The sequence below is a fragment of the Anthonomus grandis genome, chromosome 2 (genome assembly GCF_022605725.1).
Source record: "Anthonomus grandis grandis chromosome 2, icAntGran1.3, whole genome shotgun sequence".
In the NCBI taxonomy this organism is placed as follows: Eukaryota; Metazoa; Arthropoda; class Insecta; order Coleoptera; family Curculionidae; genus Anthonomus; species Anthonomus grandis.
Window position 1 is genome coordinate 33,367,661 of NC_065547.1, and position 18,069 is coordinate 33,385,729.

At 32.7% G+C, this 18,069-nt stretch overlaps 1 protein-coding gene across 5 annotated transcripts in view; it reads right to left on the minus strand.

Annotated features, from left to right (window-relative positions):
• Positions 1 to 18,069, minus strand: part of LOC126733494 (diacylglycerol kinase 1) — a 390,145-nt gene that overhangs the window by 112,053 nt on the left and 260,023 nt on the right. For all 5 annotated transcript variants that reach the window (XM_050436806.1, XM_050436805.1, XM_050436807.1 and 2 more), the window contains 3 exons: positions 9,372 to 9,496; positions 9,079 to 9,316; positions 8,815 to 9,014 (listed from right to left, as the gene is read on the minus strand). In XM_050436806.1, coding sequence (XP_050292763.1) covers positions 8,815 to 9,014; positions 9,079 to 9,316; positions 9,372 to 9,496 — 563 coding nt within the window. The remainder of the gene's footprint in view (positions 1 to 8,814; positions 9,015 to 9,078; positions 9,317 to 9,371; positions 9,497 to 18,069) is intronic.

Consider the following 18,069-nt stretch of genomic DNA (forward strand, 5'->3'; position numbering starts at 1 on the left):
TTTTTTGAACTGAAGTAAAATTTAAAAAATAAATTATTTTTTTTAATTTTCAACGTTTATTAGGTAGAGCCATGGCACTGTGGCTCTACCCCAAAAGCCGCCACTGCCTTAGAGCTATAGGTCGGTAAAACGAATGCACTTAATGAAAAAGTTTATACACTTTTGGCTGAAAACATCAGCCTTAAAGAAGAAATTTCATATTTAAGAAGTATGCAATTAAAAAATAATATTGTTGAGAAACGGGTGTCTGAGAAAGCATCATATGCATCGGTAACTTAAAGTAAGGTCTTAGTTGTTAATCAGAAGGGCGCGATTTCAAAGGATACTGAAAAAATAAAAAAAAGGTTTAAAAACAAAAGTAAATCCAACAGACATCGGAATCGGAGTAACACTGGGCATGGAAAAATCTTAAACTGTGGCACGGAAAAAGAAATTACCAACATCTAATCGGAAATCCAAAGTAAACTTGGTGAAAGCTATAGTGTTGATAGACCCAAATTGTTACAAAGACGTATTAAAGTGGTAGGTATAAATGAAAATGAAAATGTGAATAGTGACAGTGATATAATAACAACGGTAATTAAGCAAAATGATTTAAATCATAGTTCAAAAAATTTGAATATGAAGGTAATACGGCGAATAAATATTGTTAGAAATAGATTTAATTTAATATTTGAGGTGGATGAAAATACATACAGTTTGATTATAGAAAGAGAAAGAATAAATATAGGATGGAATCGCTGTCCTGTGTTCGATGAATATGGCATAATTATGTGTTACAAGTGTTGTCAATATGGTCATGTTAGTAACGACTGCACACAAAACAAAGTATGTCCAAAATGTAGTGAAAATCATGATAGTAAAGAATGTAATAGTGTTAGAAACAGTCTAATATTTTTTTAAATAATAAGAATTATGCCACTGGTTTTATAAATATTCGTCAGAGCCAATAACTCAAACACCGGACTCTTACATCAACACGTATAATGTTTAAAATGTTAAAAAAAAATACCGGATTATAATAAGTTGCAAACCATACTTATTTTAATTTAATTTTAATTAATTAATACTACGTCTAAAGTCTTTACGAAACCAAACCGAATCGCACCCCGGTCGATAAGTGAAGTGATCTCCTAAAACATCTGTCGTTCCAGTGTCCGCTCCCCCTCCCATGCCCTGCATTTCTTCTCTCGATTCCAAAAATGCCGATGGGGTACTTTTGAGAAAACCCAGCGGCGGCGATTGATTTTGTGTGTGTTTTTTTTAGATGTACTCTAACAATAGTACTCTTATTAAATCGTAATTGTTATTGGTCAAATTGTATGTTGTCGAATAAAAAATATGACTTGTCTCTTAATATTAATCATGTAGTTTGGGATAAAACTAATTGTGAAACTCTTAAAAGAATCGAAAATATTTAAAAGGGTAAATTTATTAAATAGCAATTAGATTCTGAAATCTTAGGTTCAAGTGTTATATATTTTAATTGCCAAGGATACTTAAATAAGAAAGATAATATTAATGTATTTGTAAGTGATTGGCAGCCACAGCTTTTGCTTTTATCCGAAACTCATGTTTGTGCAGATATTGATTTGTGTGAGTTGAATGTCGATGGTTACCATATTGAACAATGCTTGACAGATAACAAAAGAACTGGAGGAGTCATGGCATTAATAAGGGGTAATCTCAAATGTAAATTAAGATATATACAGTGTGTTCAAAATTATGTATGATGTCTATCGCTGGAATCAAGTCAAATATCTTTGTACTGTTTTATATCATCCACCTCAAACTGAAAATGCAAAGTTTGTGGACTTTTTTAATGATTATCTTGATCAGGTTAGTGCGTTTGAGGGTGTCAACATTACTGTAGGAGACTTTAATTTTAATTTACTTAAATCTTCGTTTTATGGTGAAAAAATTCTATCTTCCATATACTCAAAAGGTTTTTCTCAAATTGTTGACTCCCCTACTCGTATCACAGATAGAAGTCATACATTAATTGATTATATTAACCAATTATACCAGATTAAGTAACCAATAATGCGACTTTGTCATTCAACACCCAAGATAAGTGATCATTGTATTCTGGCTGTACATACATCCTGCTCTTAAAATAAATGAAAACCGTGATGTGATTATTAATCGTAGATGTACAGTGCTACAACTGAAAGAACCCTCGCGGAAAGAATGCGGCAAAAAAATATTTTCGTTTTTGCAACGTTGCCACTTCTTCTCATAATTTATTATACTAATATGTCTTATATATTTATTCTTACTTTTTTCTAACTTAAAATTACATATTTTATAACACTTCACCAAAACGCAGTTTGTATTAAAAATTATACTTAATACTCAAACGTAATCTACATGATTTATGCAGCGAAGGCGAAAATCACCAGCATCATAATTCTTTCATTACCCGAAAAAGTGTCTCAGCTGGCAACAGACCGCACAGATGATCTTGCAGGTGCTCAGTAAAGGCGGGCCCCGAGCGGCGACGTTTCGTATCTGTCTCCTGATTCGTCCAGCCATACACGTGACCTACAATGGTTGTTTGGCACGCGATACATTTCTATATTTTAGGTTTAAAGACTCCTTGTCTGGTTATCTTGCCATAGGCGCGCGTAGAGATTTTGGACGATTTTGCGATTTCGGCGTTTATTAATTTGCGATTATATTTAACTGTTATTTGTTGTTGTTGCTCTTGTTATTGTTATTGTTGTTGTTCTTGTCATTTGCGATTTTTTTTCTATTATTGGTTATTGTGGGTTGTTTTTTTTTTGTTAAAGACATTAGATATTTTATTTTCCTTGATTACGCATTTAGCGGAAAATAAAGTAAGTATGTATTAAGCTACCAAATACGATTTTTATAAGTAAAATAGTATATTTATTTCTAGAATTTTAAAGTAATTTTTATTTTACTTTCAATTATTCATTATGGAAAGAAACCAATTCTTACATAGACAGGCATTAAGCGGTCAATCCAGGGAGATAAAAGCAAGTGTTTATAGGGTTTGCGATGAAGAAGCTCTAGCCAACGCATTTAAATTGCCTCTTAAAAGAAAGATTGATCGAGTTGCTCTGTATACTGGAGTTTCTAAAGATAGAGTAAGTCAAATTCATAAAGAAGATATGAAACGACAGGCAGAACACCCAGATCAGATGCTTTCTTCCCCACCTAATAAAAAATCTCGAATCTGTCTCTTAAGGGATTTTGGCGACTTTCCAATTATAAGACGCACAATCAACAATTTTTATTTAGAGCTTAAGATGGTTCCCACTGTTAGTAAATTAGTTATTAAGTTACGAAAAATTATGAATTTCCCGTATAGCAGAGAAAGCTTTTGAAGGCCAACGGATTTTACTTTAGAAAGTGTCAAAATAAAAGAAAAATCTTGGTGGAGCGACCTGCTATTCTTCATTGGCGCTATAAATATATAAGAGCAATTAGAAAATATAGGGAAGACGGAAGAAATATTGTGTACCTTGACTAAACATGGGTGGATAATAACTTAACTTTCGGAAAATGTTGGTAAAGCAATGAAGTTTTTGATGTTGTTAGCAATATTAGAGCAAATGGTAAGCATATTTGTGTGCTCATTTTAAAAATTGTACTGAAACGTATTCAGAATACTGTTAATTTTTTTTTATTTCTCCATAATTTTCAAGGTAATATAAAATTTTTAAAGAATATTTTAAATTCTCCCTATTTACTGCTTCTTATCACAACTTACGATATAAAGTTAAATTTGAATAAATATGAATCAGCGGCAAATAATTTTATTTAAAAGTTAGATGTTTTTCTCCTTCTTACTTCTATTTTCAGGTCGATTAGTAATTGTTCACGCCGGATCTCAAAGTGGCTTTGTACCCAACGCTGGTCTTGTTTTTAAAGCGGGTCAAGCTAGTGGCGACTATCATGCCCAAATGAATAAAGCCAATTTTACTAAGTGGTTAGAAGAAAAATTGTTGCCGAATATTCCTCAAAATTCGGTAATTATACTGGACAATGCACCCTACCACTCAGTTCAAGAAAACAAAGTACCAACCAAATCATCTATTAAAAAGGATATGACAGAATGGCTCACCAAGAATGGTAATTTTTAAATTCCATAAATATTATATTTTTTATAAGTGCTAAATTAATTATTATTCATTTAAGGAATTCAACACGACCCAGCTGCACGAAAATGGGAATTATTTGAAATAATTCAACGAAACAAGCCCCCCAATGATGAAAAAAACTATGTTGTGGACCGAATAATTCGGACCCATGGGCATGTTGCTCTTCGCACACCTCCATACATGTGCGAATTAAATCCGATCGAATTGGTTGGAGCGCAACTGAAAAACTATATTCGATCTCACAATACAACGGGTAATTTGGCACAGTTAGTCCAGGACGGAATTGAGTCTATAACTCTTTTACACTGGGCAAACTGTTGCAAACATGTCATGGAGATTGAAAATAAATTCTGGGAGACTGATCAAGTAATGGAGGAAGTCGAACAACTTATTATTACGAATGCTGGTGGTAAGGATGATAGTGAAACTTGACGAAGAAAGCGACAAAGAAAATTATATACAAGCCTTACGTATTTATTTGCATTATTATTTACTTAATTTTTGTTTAATATATGATTTTATTTAATTTTTTAGAAAACGTCGACCAAGAACCGGTTTAAAACCTATTGCTAGTACATATGGGATGTGTGGTGGACAGAGTTAATCTTTATTAATCTGGCACATACATGTCAGGGTTCTAGATTGACTTGGCAAAACTAGAAAACAAGTCAAGAGTGACAAAAATAGGACAGCTAATTTTTACTTTAAAAAATAAAATCCATAGGGAAAAAATGGCTAATTCTGTTTTATATTACAATCTGGTAATTTGTTGATTTAAAATGTTAATTGTTACAAGTCAGTGAATAGGCCAAATACTGCCTTAAATATTCTCTTTTTATGACTGAAAATGGTAAAGGAAAAACAGTGAAATTTTACTTAAATTATTTAATTCGGATAGAAATTCAAATTTAAATTTATCAGCAAAAATTATTAATCCCAAACCAAATTTGTGACAAATTTACAAATATTAAATATATTCAGGAGGTATGTTTTATTTAATTGACGTTATCGCGATTGGACTGTATTTTTTACCGCTCTTTGAATGAAAATCAGTCATTTTTACCTAAAACCACACAGAAAAAAGTTTTTTCAAAGCCTTTTTTCAAATCTGCCAAAAAGACACTATAAAACTTTATGGAATAAATCGACAAAATACGTCAACTGAGTAATTAATTGAAGTTTCCAAATGCACTATTAGTTCTTTGGTAATGGGTGAACTATTAATTTTGTTTGCAATTTTAGGGCGTTGCTCTACTTATGGGCGATAGTGTACAATTGTATATGATATATCCTTTTATATAAATATAATTTTACTAGATACAATTTTTGACTCTTAATATGCCATTTAAACTTTATAAATATTTAATTTAAAAACGAACTTCTTGTATAACCTTATTATAAGTTTCATATTATTTTTACCTAATCATTGTGTAAATTATTAGTCCATTTTTAACTGTTTTACATGAATTTATCATATTTATTCTAATTAAAAAAATTATATTATCAAATTAAAAATAAAATCGCCCGCCACTGAGGCAGCCCAATTTCATACACAATTCGCCTCTGCCCCCTCAGCCGTTGTTACGGTTCTCTCGGTTGTAGGACTGTATGAAGAGCTACAATTTAAACCAACTCCATGATTATGTTTATGATACAAAATGGACAAATAATAGCGCGGTTGTGAATATTTTGGCAAATATTTTTGTTGATAGTATCACAAATATATTAAATTCTATGTGCCCAAATAAAACCATCGTTCTAAAACAGAAATATTTGCAAAAAGATTGGATTACGTTTGATATCCGTGAGAGAATGAGTTTAAGAGATAATTTATATGTTAGGGCTGTTGTCGAAAAAGATAATGGAGTATAGAGGGAAAAAAATAAAAGATAAATATTTTAGAGAAGTTATTGATAAAAATAAACAAAAACCGCGTATAATGTGGAAAAACCTGAAAAAGTTACTTCCTGGAAAACATATTTTATTACCAAACGAAATTAAATTTGATGACCAAATGATTTCAAATGAATTACAAATTGCAACAAAGTTGAATAAATATTTTATAAATAGTATTATTGATATTATCAATAGTATTCCAAACTATTCTCTCTCTTATGACACCTTTGTCAATCCCCCTTATATTCAATATCCGGGGTTCTCAAATTTTAAAAGAAATATCCCTAGCTCAATTAAAGATAATTCTGAAAAACATGAAGAATGTCGGAGGCGAAGAAAATGGAATTTCAAAAAAGGTTTTGTGTGACGTAAGTAGTGTGGCTGGAAATCGACTTTTAAATATAGTAAATACATCACTCTCAAGCGGAGTGTTTCCACAGGCTTGGAAAGTGTCAACAATAATCCCTGCACCAAAACTACAAAATACTATTTCTCCCAATGAGTTTAGACCGATAAATACCGTGGAGGTTTATGAGAAAGTGCTAGAAGTGTTAGAACTTGCTGTGAAAGAACAACTACAAAAATACTGTCATTTTAACGATATTTTCGTGATATATCAATTAGGTTTTCGTGAGCGTCACTCATGTGAATCTGCTGTAATTAATATTTGCGATACCTTCTTGAAAGAACTGGATAAGGGCAACTTTGTTCTGGCTGTGTTTCTCGATTTTAAGAGAGCATTCCAGACTGTAAATAGAGTTAATCTGTTAAAGAAATTGGAAAAGATGGGTGTCAAACATAAAGTTTTAATGTGGTTTAAATCTTACTTCCAAAACAGGTCGCAAAAAGTCAGGTTTAAAAACAGTGTGTCAGAGTTACTAATAAACGAATATGAAGTACCTCAGGGAACTGTTTTAGGTCCCCTGTTATTTCTGTCATACAGGGTGTTTCAAAATTCACTACATATATTTTAAGGGCGTATTCTTGAGGTCAAAATAACACTTTTTTTTCCTATAAACATGGGTCCTAAAATGTACCCCCTTCAAGCTACAGCTATCGCAAGTAGTGTAAAAAAAATCGATTTTTTAAAACTGTGTCTACAGTTTTGCATCAAATTACAAGAGGTTAAATTATAGAGAAAAAATAGTTTTAAAAAATAGGCTTTTTAAATTTTCTTTTGTTTTTAGTTTTATTATTTTAGCTATTTTTTATTATTTATTTTTGATAAGAGATACATTTTAAAATAGGACTTCTAAAGTTTATTTCATTTGTTCTAATGTAAAGGCAATGGGAATGGTTAATTTTCATTCTTCTGGCTATGTCAAGATCTAATAGAACTAAAAAAATACTTAAAACATCCTTTTCATATAATGTGTCGACATATATTAATAAATTACAAAATGGATCAACGGATTTCTCTAGCTGTTCAACCAAAAGTTTTTAATAAACGAATTAGGAACTTACTATTTCGTAGTCAATGATCGGGTGTTCTGGTGTTGATAGAGGAAGCTGATCATCCGGTCTTTTAGCCTATCTTATCGATTTTTTTTATACTTAAAACAATTATAAATATATCAATGTCAATATCATTATTGATATCGCAATAATGATTAAGGAAAAGTCTTGGAATGATAAGACTTTCCTTAATCTGAGAAGGCGGAGTCTTCCATGAAAAAAATTAAAACTTGGTTTAAATTATATAACACCAAACTCAGAAAAGTCAAGCTTCTTATGCTTTTCTGTAGATTCAAGAACATCTAGCACATTAAAAGAGATAACATTACACGAAAACGACTGTAGCATAACTGAATATTCTTGCACCCAGCAAATAAAAAGGCAGACCAAGATTAAATATTTAGGTGTTATTTTGGATGAAAATCTAAAGTGGCACCACCATGTTGAGTATATTTCCACTCGAGTTCGGAAACTTATTTATAAATTTCGTCTATTAAGAGAAATTATGCAAAAAAAGATCCTTACGACCATTTCTCAAGTTTTGGCTGAATCAATTATAAACTACTGCATAACATCATGGAGCAAAACAAATAAGACCATCCTGAAACCTCTTATGATTACCCAAAAATATGTTCTAAAGGTAATCTTTGACAAAATTGTATTCCTCGGATATTTAATTTAGAGAAGCTATATTATTGCAAGTAAATCAAATTTACTTAAAAGCAGTGGTTAAGCTTTTGTCCGCACTACTTGCATTTCATATCTGAAAATCAGAACACTAGACAAGCTTTAAATAAGAATGTAACTATCCCAAAAACCACAAAAACTAAATGTCAAAAAAATTTAACATATATCTCAGCAAAAATCTATAATTAACTTCCCGTAGAACTCAGAAATAACTAAACAAATCCACGACTGGATATTAAACGATAACGTCACTTGGTTAGTATGATACACAGCGCTGTTTCTTCTTTTTCCTCTTTTTCCCTTTCTTTCCCCTAATTTAATTCTATTTTATTGTTAATTTTTGAATCACTTTTGTTTATATATTATTTTCATAAAAATTGTTTTTATTTCAATTAATTAATTTGGATAGACAGGAAATGCACACACAGTATTTTTAAAATACCATTGTGCATTGGGTATTTTTAGCAGTTAAGTAGTTGTTATTTTATAATGTTATAATGTATATGAATTCTGATGTATATGAATCTGCTGAATATTATTATCTTATTGAAAACGTTTTTTGACGGAAAACTTTAACAAACTTGCAAATAGTAAGTATTTATCCTTTCTGCAACATTTTTACAAAAATCAGTTAATTTCAACTCACCGTAATCTGGCACCATCTACAATGCAACCCCGTAACGCCCGCCTTAACAGGTTTCCGACACCTGCCACACTTCCCGTGACAATTTCCCTCCACCCAGTGATGCAGTAACGTCTGAGAGGATTTTTTACTCTTCACGTAAGTCGCTATGCAACTAGCCGGGGCTCTGCTCACACATCTCTCATGCACCGTATATTTACAAACTATAGAAAAAGAAAGGGAAAAAAATAGTTCAACATGTTAAAAAGAGATATCGATAATACTTACAGGTGCAACAAAGTCCTTTCTTACCCAACCCGACCAGCATGTTCAGACATAAGTTGCAATACGCGGGTCTGCTAAAGTGTTTTAGTCTCCATAAATGTTTTCCATCCTCTTTTACGTTAGAGTCTAGACCGAGAAGGACCAATAAGGGAATCGTGGTTAAGCCACCGCGTTTCCATTCTTCTAAGGAGACCAAACCGTCTTTGTTGAAGTCGATTTCGACCATCATGTCTTGAAGGATCTATTTTGTGAGATTATTGTTAATTTTTTTTTTAATAAATTTTAATTTATTTTACCGGTTTTAGTTCGGATACGTCCCATCCTAAATACTCCGCCACTGTCATCATTTGATTCACTATGCAGTCCACTTCGTTTTTGTCCAGGTAGCCATTGCCGTCCGTATCGTAAAGTCTGAACATGACTGGAACATAATTTTAATTAATTTTATTAAAAGCCTACTTTAATTAAGTCGGTTTTAATTTAAGAAATTATAAATTAATTAAGTAATCTTGAAGAAATTATTGAGTGAGTTTTTTTTTTAAATAATAAAAAATCACTGAATAGTTTATAATCAAATCAGTATCACTTTTCTTAATTAAAAAAAAATATTTAAGAAAAAAAAAGTGAGTCATTTAATTAATTAAGTTTTTTTTTAATTATACAAATAAAAAAAAACATGAAAAAATATTAACTGAGCAACTTTAATTAAAACAATTACTGACTAATTTTTTAAAGAGCTATATCGATTCTTAATAAGTTAATTTATCATTTTATTCATTTTAATTAAGAAAGTCTTAATTAAAAAGAAATTAACTTAATGACTTAAGAACGAAAATGTATAGTGCGTCAGTAACTATTTTAATTAATCCATTTACTGAGTAATCTTAGTTGAAAAATTATAGATTTTTTTTTAAATCAGTTTTTTTAACCAAGTTTTAAAGCCAAGACCTGTTTTAATGAAGTCAGTTTTCATTTTTTTTTACTTAATTAAATAAAAAAGTAAAAGTCAATTGAGTCATATTTGACTCATAACTCAACAACTATTGTAATCATTAGGAAAAAAAAACAATAACTAAGCACTCTTAATTAAGAAAGTTTTAATGACGTTAAACTGTTTAACGACGTTAATGAGGCCAGCCTTACGAAAAATTAATTAACAACTGTAAAATATATTAAGTGAATTAAAAAGACGAAACAATTAATTGAGAATTCTTAGTTAAAGGAATTATTGAGTAATTATTTTTTTTTCAAATATTTATTTTTTTTTTTAAGTTTTTAAGCCAAAAACTTGTTATAATTAAATCAGTTTTAAATAAAAGTAACAGAATGACCTAAAAAAAATATTGAGTAAACCTCTATTTTAATTACCAGAAAAAAAAATCATTCATTGAAATATTAATAAGGTTTTAATTTATAAATACTCATTAACATTATGAGTGGATAGTTTTTTTTAATTAAAACCTTTTTAATTAATTAATTCTTAAAAGAGAAAAGTGAGTAATTAATTATTTATCATTTTTATTTTTAGCAGAGTGAAGTTTGCGAGTTCATAACTGTTTCAATTAGGCCACTCTTAAAGAAAATGAATTAAGTACTATAACGAAATATTCAGTCAATTAAAAAAGACAATCATGAGTAGCCACAGTGCTACGAAGGTATCTGTGGATATTCTTCTTAAAGTTCTGCAGATTGTAATGTTCGGTAAAGAAGTGACATATAGACATTCTAGGCATCTGAAGATGTTCTCTATATTTATAAATTGCATCTGCCTATCAAATAGATCTTCCTTTGTTACACTAGTTTCTTCCTGACTAGCTGTTATTGCTCTTGCCGGTACTTTTGGCTCCTATACTTCTTTTCTCTGTAGCATCTGGGTGCTGAGGTTGGATTAAAGGATTTATAACTTATTTAAAGATAGGAAAGAGTAATTAGGCTTCGGGGAAAGGTTGACAGTTATCTTTGGGCGGAGCCAGAGCCCGAGCCTCACTCCTCGCAGAGAAAACAAAGCTTGAGTGAGTCGGGCAGAGGACTGAGCGATCTCAGTCCTTTGGTTTCGATTTAGATATTAAAAGAGCTGTTTTAGTGAGTATAATTGAATTCGACGGCTACTATCACAATACGCCTTTCCATGGCCAGTTTTCTCTTGGTCTCAGTCCACACTTCTGACTTTTTCCTTGAACTTCGAATGTTTTTTAACTATGTATTTTTGAATTGTATCAAGTTTACAGTCAGAGTGCAGATCAACATTCCTTACGAAGAAGGGTGCACTAGTGAACATCCTCAAACACTTATTCTGAAACACCTGAAGCTTTCTGATGTTCGTCTTCGTGGTATTCCAGAAAATGTTTGAGGCGTAAAGCAGTTTATGACGTAGAACCTGTTTATAGACCATTAATTTATTGCTCAATGAGAGCTTACTGCTCCTGCAGAGAAAGGAGTAGAGCGCATGAATGGTTCCATTGTATGAATTAATTTGTTTCATGATGTGCGTTTTGAAGATATCTTTCTTTGTCAAAATATACTCCTAGGTACTTTATCTCATATTTCGAGGGGACCAGCGTGCCCGAAATTGCCAAATTTGGGATGTTGCGGTCATGCTTTTTTGTTATTAGAATGGCCTCTGTTTTCTTACTATTTATTTTGATTTTCCAGTTGTTTACCCACTCTATAATTTTTTCTAGATGACTCTGCATGTACGCTGATAACTGGACTAAATTTTTACAGCTCGCAAAGACACAAGTATCGTCCGCGAATAATGGGACTCGTGAATAGTGTGTGCTCTTTGGAATGTCCGCTTGGTATATGTTAAAAAAAATTGATACGAGCGGGGAGCCTTGGGGAACTCCCGCTCTCATCCTGTTATAGGAAGGTGAGTTCCATTTATCTTAACAGTAACTGTCTTTCAGGAAATTTTTAATAAATTTAGTGAACCTTGCGGACACTCTAAATTTTTGCAACTTATAGATTAAACCGTCATGCCACACTCTATCGAAGACCTTTTTGATGTTGAATGTGATCATGGAGGTAGATCCCTTCGCATTAAAAGAATCCACAAGACTCTGTTGTATCCGTGCAAGCTGCAACTCAGTTGATAATCCTCGTGTAAATCCGCACTACTCTTCCGGGATTATTTTGAGTTCATCTAGCTCCTTCCATAATCTGCTTAGTACCGTCTTTTCAAAGATTTTTCCCAGTGATAGCAGCAGACTAATGGATCTGTAACTTTCCGGTTTTTTTATGTTTTTACCTTGTTTAGGTATTACTACCACAATTGCTTTTTTCCATTCGACCGGAAAATAGCACAGCCTATTTGTTATAAATGGTTTTTATGTCCAATGCTTTTGTAGTTTGGTAATGCGTTTAGTGGTAGGTTTTCGATTTGTACGTTTGATAGCTCTATTTCTTCACGTAATTCGGTATTATCTGGTATATCGTTTAGGTCAAATTGTTCTGTTAATGATCTGTTAAAAGTTTCCGCCTTATCCCAGTCCGAGTATACCAGAAGACCGTCTTGGTATTCTATGGGCGGGAACTCAGTTTTTGTTCTCCATCTTAGTATTTTTGAAACCTTCCAGAATTGGCTTCATCACCATCGTTAAGTTCTTCTAAAAAATTGCCCCATCTGTCATTTTTGAAGTCTTCGTTTTTTATTCTTTTCGTAAGATTATTCGCAATTCTTTTTGCCTCTGGTTCTTTTTGCAGTCTATCCTGTTTATTTAGTTTGTTTCTTGTTCTTATTAACCTTTTTATTCTCATTGGGAAGACTATGGAGTGGGTGTTTGGGATTGGGATTTTAGTGGTTGCTAAATTAAGCGATTCTTTCATTGCATTTGTTAATTGTTTTATTGAGTAATCTATTTCCTCAATAGAGCTTGGAGTTGAAATTGGAGGATTTTCTGCAAGTATATTTTTAAACATTTCCCAGTTGGTGATAAATTTTACAGGATAGGGATCTTGCATAGAGGTTTGAGCTACAGTGATTAGGATTGGGGTATGATCAGAGCAACTAAGGGAGTCCATATTTTCAACCACAATGATATGGCTTAAGTTTTTTGTGACAGTCTATTGATGCTACTACCTGTATGGTATTTTCACTTATGTATCTTTCCAGTGTGCGCCCGGCTGCTGTCTCTGCTCTGCATCCCCAGCTTCTATTTTTTTCATTCCAATACCCCGCTGCTATGGGGGTGTCTTCTCTAAAAAAAATGTCTATTGTTTCTGTTGTTAAGTATTGAGATAGTGGCTTATAAACTGAGATGATGAGCACCTCTTTGTTTCCCAAGAATACTTTAATTGCTGTGTTTTCTATTGCCGGGTCTGTATTGCGTTGCGGTACTTCTTGGTGGGTAATGTTTCTTTTGATTAGTATTGCCGTGACCCCGCTCACTATGTTTGGCCTGTCGTTTCTATAAAATTTGTAGTTCTGTATTTTGAGTTTAGTGTGCGGTTTTAAGAAGGTTTCTTGAATCAGCGCAATGTTAATGTTATTGTTTAAGAACTCACAAACTCTTATCAAAAAGTTCGATGCGTTTTGGGTAAAACGACTGCGCGTTCCAACTGACAATATTCAAGCATTTGGCCGAGTTTGCCCCCAGGCTACGAGTTTGCACCTAGGAGCAATTTTATCGCTGGATTACTATTTAAGACGTTAACCTTATTGAGAAGGTTACCGATTTTTTGATTCAATTCATTTTCGGGGAGACTCAATAAATAGAAAAGTGAATTATTTCCCGCGCTATCAACGTTTGGTGACGTAGCCACCCCCCTCTTTGGCTCTGGCCCCTGAACGCGGTCGGGTCGAGTTTTATCCGCGTATGACACTGCCGTAGCCTTTTTTTTCTGAATATTGACAAAATTTGGGTTTTTTGGGTACTGCCAATAGTTTGCCGGGTGGTCCCCACCGCAATTGCAACATTTAGCGGGTTAATCCACTTCCTTATCGCAATTCTTGTAAAAATGTGCTCCCTTGCACTTATGGCACCTTGGCGCAATAATGCAATTGCTGAATGAGTGACCGAACCTCTGACAACGATGGCACTGCCCAATTTGTCTGGTATCTTCTCAGGTTTTTGACTTGAGGTTCTCGACCCTGACCCTTATATTCAGAAGTGAGCTTACTTCGTAAATTTTCTGTTGATCTTGATGGGCAAATTGATCTCTATCATATTGATCTCTATAAAGATCTTGATCTCTACGATTTAGCTTACGATCATCCTCCAAAAAGAACGAACGGTACTTACTCTTGGTTATTTTCTCTGAGAAGCTTAGTAAGGTCCTATGGTCCTGAGATGTCTTAGGATATAGATCTTGCATGTATGCTAGCTGGAATAATATGAACCAGTTCGGAGGAGTATGGTGGCATATGTGATATAATATGTGATGGTATCGATAAAACAGTGTCAGGTCCTTCCACCTTCCTTCTAAACCTTCAAACTGTTCAAGAGATGGACAAATCTGAGCATTGTAAAGCACTAAAAGCAGTGTACATATCTTTTTCCCTTTTCATTTTAAAGAGAGCTCCAAGTTTTTGAGAGGTCGCGTTAACTATTCTCGCTAGATGATCATGCCAATAATGAGTGAACGAACAGTGGTAAAATAAGGCCAGACATAAAAAGGCTGGGGGCGGCAAAGGCAGGCTTCTTTAGAAATACAGCAACCTGAGCTACGTTAAACTCAACCAGCACTTATCCTACACTAAAATAACGTTAGGGTCAGCATTAATAGTTGTTACCTGGAGACGTCTATGGCACTGGGTCTCGGCTGAAATCATCTGGTGCAGCGACTTGAAGGAAGACACCAATGTACTGTGATCAGCAATGCTGTAAATTGGATTAGAAGTCTTGTCTAGAAGGTCGTTGATATGTAACAGATGATAGAGACACTGGCGATAATTTCAACTTCTGTAAGGTATCTCCATCAATGACAACCTGGATTGTTGTCGAGGAAGCTTCCTGGCCAAGCAACGAGAATACGTGGCAAACCATAAGAATAAAGTTTTAAATCTTCCATGCCAGACCCTATCGAATGCATTTGAAATATCCAGAGCCATTGCACGGAATTCACCATATTTCTCGATAGCCTCGGTCCAAACATGTGTGACATAGGCCAACAGATCACCATTAAACCAGTGCTTTCTAGTTGACTGATCTATAATGCCAAACTCTACGCGTCATGAGTGGATCCTGAATTTCTATTTCTAGTTCACATATTCCAGTATTAATTTGTGATCTGATGTTCTAGTGGTACATATACAGTAATATTGTACGAATTGGGATCTACCGCGAAAAAGATACTATAGCTCCTGGACGCCAACAAAGTCTCCTCGTCCATCAATGATTCTGGTAAGCGTTAGGCAGGTCACACAGTCCTCGACTTCGCGACCCTGATCATAAGTCCTATTAAACCACGTCAATCAATTGACGTTGTGGACGTATTGTGGAATTATACATTTTGCGCAATAAAAAATTTCTTCACTAGGATATTTTGCTTGCAGATCGTCAATTTTATCAGCAAGGTCTGTGAAAAGCCTTCGGTATTGTTTATTGCTGGATCGTCTATAGAGGAAGCAAAAATCCTTAATGGATTGTTTTTCGGTTGTTTTTTTGAACCACATAAAATCGAAATCTGGGGGTTCCAGAGGTTTTTTCCAAGAGTAAGATATGTAGCTTCTACTGAAGATCACAAGTCCAAAGTTGTACCTCAATCGGGTATGGAAGTCATATCCCAGTAACAACATTTTGTTGGTTCTGAGTTCACTTGCATTTCTGATAGAGCTAAAATGTGAGGTCCATTTGTTTGCAGACCTACTTTATAAGGCACAGCATTAAAGTTCGTATTTAGACCTGTTATATTACATAGATAATAGAGTAATCTTTATTTAACCTTAGCCAAAACCCTGTTTTACTTAAGTCAGTTTTAAACAAAATTAATTGAGTGATATAAAAAAATATTGAGTCAGCAACTATTATAATTAACAGGAAAAAATAATAACTGAGTAATTTTAACAATGACAATTATTGACTCATTTTCATCGATTTTCAAGAACTATTTTAATAACTTTAATAAATTTAATATTAAAAAAACTGGCTTAGTTTAAAAAAAAACAATAAGGAATTTAAAAACCCTTATGAGTGCAATTATAAATGTTTACTGAGTCATTTATTAACATAATTTTTATTTCCAGTAGTCAAGTTTGTAAAATATGCGTGAGTAAATTACTATTTTAATTAGGCCAGTTTTAATTATTAATTTACTCTAAAAAAATATAGAGTCTATTAAAACGAAAAAAAAATGAATAATTTTAGCTAATGGAATTATTAATTGTTTTAAAGATATTTAATTTAATCAAGTTTTTAATCCAATAACTGTTTTATTTAATTAGGCTTTAATTTTTTATTTTACTGAATTGTATAAAGAAAAAGTTAATTGAGTCATATTTGAATCAACTATTATAATAAGGTCAATTTAAAAAAAATAATGGTAATATTAATGACTGTCTAAAAAAATATTGAATAATTACATTAATTAACAGGATTAAAATATTACCTGAGTAAGTTTAATTAAGAAAATTATGAAGTTATTAAAAAATTTAAATTATAAAAAATAACTGATCTTTAGTATTTTTTAAACATGAAGAAAATTTTCAGTTCTTTCCAGATTAAGAGTATAACTTGAAAACGTTTTGTTCTTCAAGCTGGACACAAAATATCATTGGGTTTAAACATTGAAACATTTTTAGTCATTTTTTGAAATAATTTTTAGATTGAAAGTATGATTTGAGGGGGTCAGTGGAAAAGTGGTATAAGTAACATTGACATGATTTTGAGTAATTTAAGGTCAAAGTTAATGGCTAATAGTAAAATCTTAGTAAAATTAATTCTAATGTTTTCTGGACTTATATATCCGGGTTTTAAAAATATTGTATTTTTCTAAAAAACTTAATTTTTCTCACTTGTACCATTTTGCTATACATGATGATTTGGGGTAAAAGAAGTATAAGTGACATAAAAGATACTTTATTTAAACATTCTGAAACAAAGAAGTGGAAAAAAAAGTATAATGCATACAGTTTGTCTTATCTAATCTTCATCAGATTCTAAAATAATCCTGTCACTTTCATCTACTATATCTTCGTCGCTGTCACGTCGCTCTTCTGTACTGCCAGCACCTGTTTTGGTTTTCTTTTTAGGTGCCGTTTCGTGCCTGCTCCGTTTTTGACTTTTTGAATCTTCATGTGCCAAATTCTTGTAAAAATTGTGGTATACCGGAGGTACAAACTGCAACAGCTCTTGAAGATTTTGCTATTTAAGAAATTTTATTTTTGGTGCCTCATTATACAAGGGGCAAAGTTTTTTTGCCGGTCTTCCTTTGCTTCTTAGGGCCCAATCTGCTTCATAAAATTCAAATATTGCACTTAGAGTGTCTTTAAATTTCATTGTAAATGGTTGATCTTTTTCAAGTCTTATCCATCTAATTTGTCTCCAGGCAATCTTCCTATTTTCTTTGTCATTGCGAACAATGGTAGTTATACCTTCAAGCTCTGAAAAGCAGAAAAAGTCAGCCGATGTCATTTGTGTTACAGAGAATTTCTTGCAACTCTCTTTAATGGCTTCATTCTATTCAGTAGGTACATAAATACGTACTTAACGTGGCGCTTGTGCTTCTCAATTAATGCAAAGTCTTCATCGCACTCCATATAAGTATGCCCCGGCTCTAAGAATTTATGTCCACAGATTGTATGTCAAAATTTTGAACAACGTACATCCAAAATTTTAATACATTCTATTATTCTTATTTTGGCCCCCGCAGAAGTCACTGAAGGCTATAATATTTTTTGTCGTCTTTGGCAGTTGCTTAACAAACTTCAATAAACAAGACGCAACCTCGGAACATCCTCTACAAGCGATGCTTTCGTCCCATGTATACATAAAAGCCTTATTACTGCCAAGGTCGTGGACACCAAAATTGTAAGTCCATAGAGTTCTCAGGTAATAT